Genomic DNA, 10,160 nt, shown 5'->3' on the forward strand with positions numbered 1-10,160 from the left:
CGTCACCTGTTAACCGGCAGCAAGAACTCCATGTCTTCAATGGCGTCGCACTCCTCCGCGAGCACGCCGCCGCCCCAGCTTCTCTTCTGTCCGGGAAGAACTGGATAATTGCAGCTGCTGCCGAATGGAAAAGTGAAGCTACTGTCCCCGCAGCCCAAAGAGAATGTAACGTTATGGGCCACGGCTCAGTTACTTCGTCCAACACTCTCGTAACGGTGGCCCGACATGCGGCCGTTTACCTGGTCCACCATACATTACGGGCCCGTACATATCTGTTCCCTTTCAGTGCTTTTTGGAAGAACCGTATCTCTCCTGAAAATTGCTAGGCCCAGATCCCCGTGCATTAACGGCCGGCGCAGATATAGGGAGCATCTGTGCTCGCGTGCAGAATATCCACGTCCATACCCCTATACGGCTATAAGCCCGCGGAAGCGTCGTCCGTTGAAGATGACCGGGCGGACCTCATTTCTCGCGTTTCATAGCCATTCCTCATATGCCCTACCCCATATCTACACAAAACCACGCAATTGTTGTTCCTACGTAGATCCTTTTCGAAAAAAGCAATCCGGCATAGATAAACATAGTGCGGTACAAAAGTGCCGTCCGAGTTCATCACTTAACACTACTCAAAAGCAACTAAAACCGGGAAAGGGGGATTTCACCGCTTCCTCCATGCCGGTCTCTTCCCCTTGGGGCCTCGGCGGCTCCGGTCGCGTCATCGTTGTTGTCCAAAGCGGAGGAGGAGGAGGACGGCGAGATGATGCCCGCCATGCGCCAGGCTTTGCGGGTTTGCTTCTCCCGGAGCCGTGCGGCTCTCTCTGCCATCGTCGCCCGCTGCATCGCCAACCGCTCCAACTCCTTCAGAGCCACGTGAAGCGCCTTCGCATCTTTGCGGCGACGGCGGCGGGAGTCCATCTTCGCGGACGTGTACGATTGGCGGACGGCGGTGCGGAGGCCTCGTTGTCGTCGCTGGCCGCGAGAAGTGGCTCTGGCGTGGATCTTCTCAATTGGTGAGGCTGGCAGCCACCTCCGCCACGCTTCTTTGCAAGGCGATACTTGCGGCCCATGGACTCCGCCTACAGTTCCGCCGGCAACAGCATCAAGTGGCACCCCGGAGGGGCGGGTGAGGGCGATGCTAGATGGCGCTTGGCAGGGGCGGCATGGCCCCGAAGAGGAGCTGTCGCCCCTGTCCAGCAGGGGCCGGTGTACTCATCGGGCGTCGACGAGCCATCGGAATCTGCGGCAGCCTTCGGCCACTCCGGGATGGCGGATTCACCGTCAGACATGACGGGCGGGGAAAATCGAAGTGGATTCGGGGAGAAGCAAAGAGGTCGAGTGAGCATTGACTGAGTTTTGACTAGGGTTTGCTCGACGGTCGTATGATATTTGTGGGGGTTAGAGTGGGGTTGTTATGGGCCATAGTGGGTCAGACTGACGTGGCGCGTCCGGACGCATAATTTCCGTATCAGATTTGGGCTGGATATGGGAGACGCCGATTAGGATGTTTAGAAGTCCCGCTTGAGAAGCCCGTATGAGTCACTTTTTTTGTGACCGGTCCACACGGGGGTTTGCTGTAGATGGTATTTTAGTCAGGCCTACGGTTCATTTTCCTCTGCTACTATTATTACACGCACGCGGTACAAAGGACCAGACAGACAGACAGACAGACAGAGTGGACGCACTGACGCACGCGTGCAATCATGCAGAATTGCAGGTGCATATGTGGACAGTACTACGTACAACGGAACGGACGGAGAAATTCCATTGTTTCCACCTGAATAAATTCAGGAACGTACATGGAAATCTGCCTGAATTCTGGTACGAACTTACACGGAAGAAGGTTTCTCCTTGTCAGACCCCAACCACGCATTGCCACGCACGCTCTAAATCGTACCCATAACTACCTACCATCAATAAACTACACAAGGCATATTTTTTTATTTTTTTTTGAATTTTCACCTTTTTTAGGGCAACACGCTAGATTTTATTGCTCAATGGAAAGATTTTACAAGGATGGTGTTTGTATCATGGGGCTGACCCAACAAAGTATGTCTACCCTGTTCTAAAGAGAGTGAAAATCTAGCTTTTTTTTTTGAGAAATGAGTGAAAACCTAGCTACATTATGTGCCTCTGAATTTTCACCTGAATTGTAAACTTCATCCGGGATCCGCGCTGACGGTTATCAAACGACGGAGGTGCGGCCCATTCATCCGTGTTTTCACTGGTTGTCTGGTTATGGGCCTATGTCATTTTTATGGGCCTTTTTGGGGTTTTCTTTATTTATTTTCATGTTGGTGTTGTCGCATGATTTGTAGAGCGACACAAGCGCGGGACCTCCTATTTAGCACGTAGAGCGCTAGGGGGAGCGTTTATGCCTCGCTTATAGCAAGGTGGAAGGCAGCCTCGCCTACAGGAAGACGGTGCTTGGCGGCCCAGTAGGAATGTGGGTTTGCCACGCTGATGTCATGCTGAGTCTAGTTGTTGTCAGGCTACTTTAGTTTTTTTTTATATTTTAAATGAATATTTTTTAAAAACATAAATTAATTTTAGAATATAACCATGAAGTTAAAAATTGTTAACATAGTAAAAAAATGTTGATAGTTTTAAAAGAGATGCTTGTGACAATGAAAAATGTTCCTGGATTTCAAAAAACTGTCTGTAAATTTTTTCAAAAATCTGTATACATTGCAAACACAAAGTGCGTAATATAAAAAAATACTTCTTACCATTAAAAATGCAAGTGACGTTATAAATAAATATTCTGGTATTTCATACAATGTTTGTGACAATTTATACAATGTGAAAAAATGTTCTTGCAGTTTTAAAAATGTATTTATTACTATAACATATTTCAAGGAGTATTTCAGCAAATGCTGACCATGTATTTAAAAATGTGTTCAAAACATGTATTAAAAGAAATATGTACATCATGTATTTTAAAAACGTTCAACGGCCTACTACCTTTTCCTAACTATAAGACGTTTCTGCAGTTTAAAAACTGTGAGAATGTCTTATATTCAGAAACAGAGGGTGTACTTACTTACCAGTAAACTGCAGAAGAAACTGTTGCATGCTCGTAAGTAACAATGCGATTTTCCAAAATATCAGCTGGCTGAGATTTAACTATTTGTCTCATTCTTGGCCAATGATAAGGCAAGACATGAGCGGAGGAAAGCGCCGACAATTCTTTGGCTCTTTCATACATTGGCGGAGCTATCGTGGGCAAACAAAATCCAAACAACCCCCATATGATTGCCTCAATATTTCAAAATTTAGGTGTTGCATTTATGTTGTATTTCGATGTTGCCGTTCGCATGTGGTTTTGAACAGGCCCATGAAGATAAACACTAATGTGCATATGGAGGTTGGAGGAGTTGATCCCCGTTTCCAACAAGGTAAGTTGCTTGTGAAATTCTTTTCAAATCTAGTGTACACCTTTTTAGCAAGATATTACGCTCCAAACTTTTATTTTTGTTTCACTTTATGTCATAGGTTGTTCGGGCTGATAACATATATGAATTGTAACCTATTTTATTGCTTATTAGATTAATATGCTTTAGCTCACCCTACATAACCGCAGCAAAATACGCCCATTGGTACCCTCTAGTATATCTTACTTCTCTTTTGATAAAGTGTGTTTTTTATTGGCTCATAACATACATCAGTGAAATACAAACATAATTAACATACACTCGGCCTCCGCATGACTGCAATGCACACAACCAATAACAAAGCACACACATAAATGATCACGACGGGCCAAAGTAGTGCCTAGGCTGAGTAAAAAAGAGAAAGAAAGAGAAAATAGGGCAACGGTGATCCACGCAGAGCAACTGCTAAGCTATCTTATTTCTACAGCTAGCCACGATTCTTAAGAAGTCTCAAATTTTAAAAGTACTCTTGACTTATAGTACTAGAAGCATTCCTAAGGAAATGACCAGATCAAAAGCTTAGGACGATAGGACATTGGCGTCGCCGCCGGAATCCTTGGCACTTCTGCCAGCTACTACTGGCTTGAACTTGCACGGACACACGTGCCTTGCGAGGTGTGTTGTCCCACCCTTGGAGCTGCCTGACAGTATCTTGCAGCAGTGGTTGCAAGCCGCAAATGTCAAAACCTTCCCGTTGATGTCGCGTGCAAATAGCTTGGTGAAGTAATCCCAAACATCTAACCTCTTGCGCTTTTTCGACTGCCCATGGTCAGCCGTTGGAGGGTCGCCTGATCTTGTTGCTCTAGAGTTTCCAGTATCTAGCGAACCCAAGGAGAAAGGAAAAGGAAGATATGTTAGTTCCACCAGCTTCCACTGTAGGAGTAGCCATCACGGAACATTTTTTTTCTTAGGAAAGGGGATGGCCCCGAACTCTACATCATTGTGATGCACACGGCTAATTTTATTAAAAAGAGGGAGTCAGATTCAGTAATATTCTCGTAGTGTTTTTCTAGCTAGGTATCTCAAATGATCTACGTAAGCGATCGACTAGCTTGAGCTTACCTGGGGAGTTGTCAGGAATAGGATCAGGGTCAGCAAGCAAGAGGTTCTCAAGATGTGCAATGAAAGAGTTTAATGATATTGGGTCGGGGTAACGGTGCATTGGCCTCCAGGATCCGTTGCTTGGAGCTCCGGATCGATGTTTTATGGCAGTGGTTTCCTGCATCACAAACAAGATTGTAAATAGCACGCGCGCAGGATTTTCAGAACTGAAGAGTCCGTGGCATGTAGACGCAAATGAAGATTAACAACTCCACATATTTCGTTCAAGAATGTTCTGGTGCTGAACTGTAGTACTTACTACCCCATACATAGAGTCATAGAGATAGTGTTATTTAGTTACCTTTGCATTTGTGAGTGTCGTCTTCGCCGGCGTCGTAGTAGTCGGGTGAGTCTGTCTCGAATACATGGCACAGGGCTAAATCATCCTACATCGATTGAGCAAGCGGCGAGGTACATGCAACAGCATTAAACATACAAGTATGTCCCATTTTACAAATAGCTACTCCCTCCGTCCCATAATATAAGAACGTCTTTGACACTAGCATGTATACTTCTTTATTCTGATAGTTAGTTTATATATATATATGTGTGTGTGTGTGTGTGTGCGCGCGCGCGCGCGCGCCGCGACCCCCATTTTACATATATACCTTGATAGTTCCGTAGTAACTAGTATAAAAGTAGACGTTCATGATCCAGTTGCTCCTGTTGCCCGACAAAGACAATGCATCGTCTCTCGTACTGTACGGGCAGTAGCATGTAAGGTACTCCTCCACCAGCTCCACATCGGTGGGGGTGGGGGTGCAAGTCATGTCGGGGAGCTCAAAGTCTTGTTCTAGTGTCTTCCCTGCTACTGCTTGGGCCGATGATTGACATCTGTGTTGTTCATACTCATATTCCTATGGCTGCTGCTGGGTAGGAGAGGAGCACAAGGGGACATCGGGAGCCCCCAGTCCATGTCTATGGGGATGGAAAACGAACCATCAACACCCAAGCTGTCTTCTTGGTGTTCCATAGGGTTGCACCGACGGACTCAAGCAGAGTTCACTCACTCACTCCCTTGCTAACTCGATTGGACTTTGGTGGACTGGTGGTGAAGCTGTCTTTGGTACTACACTAGCTAGTATATATTTGGGACCAAATTGATTGATAGCTAGCTAGCGCCCGGACCCGACGCAACGCGGGCCGGGTATGGGCGTGCCGGCGTCATTCAACCACATCTATCTCAACTAATAATCTACTAGTTTTTGTTCTTCTATCTACATGTAGATGGCGATGCGGACGACGGCAGCAAAGGGGAGCTAGCTAGTAGACATCCTACGCATCGCCATCACGGCCGGCTCCTAGCATAGGCATGGACGACAACCAACCAGCCACCGTTGCGGAAGATCGCGGCCTTCGTTGGCCGCACTGCTGGAATCAACCAACGATGCTGTCGTGGTGGGCGCACGGCAGATGCCAAGGGATGGCTAAAGAGAGGAGGCTCGAGGGCGCTGGTGGACTCCAAAGGCGGGGTTGGCATGAGCGGGCGCGGGACGCCGGACATACCCAGGTTCGGGGCTCTCCGGAGAGATAATATTCCTAGTCCTACCGAGTGTAGTTGGATGATCGATAGTACAATGTCGCTCCTGGAGCTGTGTGGAGGAGGAAAGAAGCCGGCCAAGGCTTGGGCTGCTCCTTCTCTCCGGTGTCGCTGTTTTTGTTGCTAGCCCTATGCTTACTTACTTCTCTCTCGTATCTCTTTTTTGCTTGCCCTATGATCGTGGGCTCTTGGAGGGGTTTTATAGACCAACCCCCCAGGGTACAATGATAATGTTACAAGTCGGTGGATCCGTATTGTCGGTGTCCGGGGACCTGGGCTGGGTCCCGCTGAGGGCTTGCGGTTCGCCGGGTTCCCCTAGGTGCGGGCCCCGCGTGCTTAGGGGGGCTGTGCGCCGTCTTGTCGATCGTCAGGGCGTGGCCGAGTTGAGTCGTGTACAGTGCTCTCCGTCAGGCTGCCGCTTGCTGTCGTCAGCGGTGAGGGCGGGAGCATAGCCACGACGGCCCTGGTCAGCGGGTAGGTGAGGGGCACTGTTGCCACGCTCCGGCTGACCAGAGTATTTCTCCTTCTCTGAACCGAACCACGCATTGCCACGCAATGTACATCAAGGGGATACAAACATTATCTAATTCAACGGATGCCGACCATAACTCTTAAGAAGTTTCAAACTTTAGAAGTGCCCTAAACTTATATAGCACTAGAAGCATTCCTAAAGAAATGACCAGATCAAGATGTTAGGACAAGAGAACATTGACATCGCCGCTGGAATCCTTGGCACTTCTGCCAGCTGCTACTGGTTTTTATTGGCTCATAATGTACATCAGGGGGATACAGACATTGGCTATTCAACGCATGCCGCCCATAACTCTTAATAAGTTTCAAACTTTAGAAGTACCCTTAACTTATAATAGAACACTACATAAAAAAAAGACTTATAATACTAGAAGCATTCCTAAAGAAATGACCAGATCAAGAACTTAGGACGATAGGACATTGACGTCGCCGGCGGAGTCCTTGGCATTTCTGCCAGCTACTACTGGTTTGAACTTGCACGGGCACGCGTGCCTTGCAAGTTGTGAGGTCCCGTTCTTGGAACTGGCTGACAGTATCTTGCAGCAGTGGTTGCAAGCCGCATATGTCACGACCTTCCCGTTGATGTCGCGCGCAAATATCTTGGTGAAGTAATCCCAAACATCTGAGATCTTTTTGCGTTTTTTTTGACTGCCCATGGTCAGCCATTGGAGGTTTGCCTCTTCCTGCACCACAGTTTCCAGTATCTAGCGATCTCAATGAGAAAGGAAAAGAAAGATATGTTATTACTTCCACCAGCTTCGACTATAGTAGCTAGCAATTACAAACCGTAGGAGTCAGCCTAATACGATGCGGTACTAGAGTAATATCATAGTGTTTCTGTTCAATCTTTTCTGCTTCTCTTGTATGGCTTATGCCTTTGATTGTATTATTGTGAGCAGTCTGTCCCACAGGCTTGATCACGGAACAATTCTCAGACCTTGGGTTTGGTTATGGTTTTGGAATAAATAAGCAGGTAGACCGTGGCCTACCTTGTTATCACAAAAAAAATGGAGTACTGTTTTTCTATCTAGGTTTCTCAATCGATCTCTACGTACGAGACTAGCTTGAGGTTACCTGCGGAGTTGTCAGGATCAGCGTCACTGAACAAGAGGTTTCCAAGTTGTTCCATGTAAGACTTTAATCTTGGGTCGGAATGGCGGTTTGGGTAATAGTGAATTGGCTTGAATGAAGTGTCCTCGCTTGGAGCTCCGAATGCTTGATCATGGGGGTGTCCTGCATCACAACCATGATTTTAAATCGCACACATGATTTCTAGAACTGAAGAAGCTATCTCATATTGTAGATGCAAATGCATAGCAGATTAACAACTCCAAGAAGGAAACAACAGATTTCATTTAAGAACGTGCTAGGTTTTAACTATAGTGCTACCCAACAGACCCACACACACACACACACACACACACACACAAAGGTAGATAATGTTATTCGGTTACCACTGCATGCTCCTCGATGGCATCCGAGGCATTTGGGGTTGTCATCGTAGTCGGGTGAGTCCGTCTCGAATACATGGCACAGGACTAAATCATCCTACATCGATTAAGCGACGCATTAAACAATGGGAATACATCCCAATAAGAATGATTATGGGTACAAACAAATAACATGCTATGTTCTAAGAGTTAGATACTTGAATGCGGCCCAATTTTACATACCCGGAGAAATGAATCTCCCTCGTTCCATGAGTAGTAGATGTTCATGCTCCAGTTGGTCTTGGCGCCCGTGTGCTGGTGGAACTTCATAGTCTTCTTAATCCCCACAATCCTGTTGAATTCCGCCCTGATCGCCGTGCAGTGTGGTGGGTGTTGTTGCCAAAACCCATTTGTTGTAGGGGCACCATGAAAGTGGTGAAAGGAAGTTACAGTGGTATGATCCGTGAGGAAGTACTTGTCTCTCATCCCCCCTTGTTGTTGCGCGCAATCATCCCTGCAAATCCATTCAATTCATTCGTACAGAGAGAGCCGATATAGACTATCTACATATAGTGCGATTTTGCCATATATACATACACCGAATTGCATCGTGCATGTGGCAACCAGCTCTGAATTAGACGTACGTACCAGGGTCCATGAAAGGTAGGTCAGCGTTAACACAGGAACGACCAAAGCGTTGCTCCCGCCATATGCGTTGGATTGCTGGGACGAGGTAGTCCTGCACCAGCTCCCCATCGGTGGGGGTGCAAGTCAAGTCGGGAAGCTCAAAGTCTTGTTCTAGTTTTTTCCCTGCTTCGTCGGAATCTTCAAAATAGTAGCTCCCAAAAAGCATCCCAAATAGAGCAGTTGGATCAATCATATCATCCCTGAAATATCGTTATATATCAAAATTCAGTGGCACCTTTGAACTACAAGTCTGACATGAGGATACAAGAATGCACATGCAAGTTGAATCGATCTTTAATTTGTGGCAATTGATTTTTTTTCTTAAAAATTGGTTTACTCTGTGCATGTTATATACACCTACAGAGTAGACCTTAATACCTCAATACAAGTATATATATAATACTCCCTCCGTACAATAATATAAGAGTGACGCTCTTATATTATATATAGGATGGAGGGAGTAATGATATAAGTAAATAAGTAGAGGACTCACTGGGATAAACCTTCTTTTCCACTGTTATCATAAGGATCCCTTGTCGCGGGATCATATAGGACTTGATAGGCCTCACCTAATTCCTTACAACAATAAGCAAAATCTAAATCAGTATTTGCAGCTAGGCTGCGAGGAAAGCGGTTGGGGCTGAAATTTCCCGGACAGCCCTGTTTGCGGGATTTGCTAGAGATGCTCTGAATCCGGTAGCAAAAGTAGGGGGGCAGAACAGAAGCGGGAAAATGTATACATGTACCTGAAACTTGCGCGCGGCATCAGGGTCCCCGGGATTCTTATCTGGATGAACCAGCCTGGCCTGTAGAAAGAAACCCAAAAGCATCGCCGGCGCAGTTAAATCAGCATTCGATGGCTCAAGGATTATCGGTTACGCGGTCCTCAAATAAAAAGAGAAAGGATTGGTTACGCGCGCACCTTGAGGTAATACGCCTTCTTCATCTCGGCATCGGAGGCGTCGGTGGTGACCCCCAAGGTATCGTAGTACGCGGTGTCCTTCACCATCACAGCTCCTCCGCCTCCTCCGCCAAGGTGGTCGTGTTGCAGCTGCAGCTGGACGAACGCCAACCTGATGAAGGAAGGAAGGAAGCTCAAAGTCAACTCTCCCTCCCTTGCCGATCCACTTTGGTGGTCGAAGCTGTCATTGGTAGCATATATATATATATATATTTGCAACCGAGTTGGTGGCCCGAGCCCGAGCCCGACGCGACGCGGGCCGGGTATGGAGTATGGACCTGCATCACGCAACAACATCTATCTAATATAATCTAATCTAATCTTTGTCTCAAAAAAAAAATCTAATCTAATCTAGGACTAGCATATATACTTGTAGATGGTGATGCGGACGACGGCAGCAAGGAGGAACTAGCTTGTAGACATCCTAATCCTATGCATCGATCGACAGCCAGCCGTCCCGGAAGACCATGGGCTTCCGT

The 10,160-nt window shown here is 46.9% G+C and overlaps 1 protein-coding gene across 1 annotated transcript; it reads right to left on the bottom strand.

Annotated features, from left to right (window-relative positions):
* Positions 1-3,950: 3,950 nt before the first annotated feature.
* Positions 3,951-9,839, bottom strand: LOC123102095 (uncharacterized). The gene is made up of 8 exons (XM_044523383.1): positions 9,643-9,839; positions 9,467-9,526; positions 9,214-9,296; positions 8,678-8,920; positions 8,277-8,547; positions 8,058-8,151; positions 7,678-7,836; positions 3,951-4,249 (listed from the first exon to the last, which is right to left on the bottom strand). Exons 1-8 carry the CDS (start codon positions 9,727-9,729, stop codon positions 3,951-3,953), a joined length of 1,296 nt encoding a protein of 431 aa, XP_044379318.1. The 5' UTR covers positions 9,730-9,839.
* Positions 9,840-10,160: the final 321 nt, after the last annotated feature.

This window comes from Triticum aestivum, chromosome 1B (genome assembly GCF_018294505.1).
Source record: "Triticum aestivum cultivar Chinese Spring chromosome 1B, IWGSC CS RefSeq v2.1, whole genome shotgun sequence".
Classification (NCBI taxonomy): domain Eukaryota; kingdom Viridiplantae; phylum Streptophyta; class Magnoliopsida; order Poales; family Poaceae; genus Triticum; species Triticum aestivum.

What these genes read in the sequence shown, in the direction of transcription:
- LOC123102095 (XM_044523383.1), bottom strand. Translation starts at nt 9,729, where the DNA reads ATGGTGAAGGACACCGCGTACTACGATACCTTGGGGGTCACCACCGAC. An exon ending in CCTTTCATGGACCCTGGTAC is followed by an intron (nt 8,548 to 8,677) that starts GTACGTCTAATT and finishes ATGGATTTGCAG; the next exon opens with GGATGATTGCGCGCAACAAC. An exon ending in TGATCCTGACAACTCCGCAG is followed by an intron (nt 4,250 to 7,677) that starts GTAACCTCAAGC and finishes TGGGTTCGCTAG; the next exon opens with ATACTGGAAACTCTAGAGCA.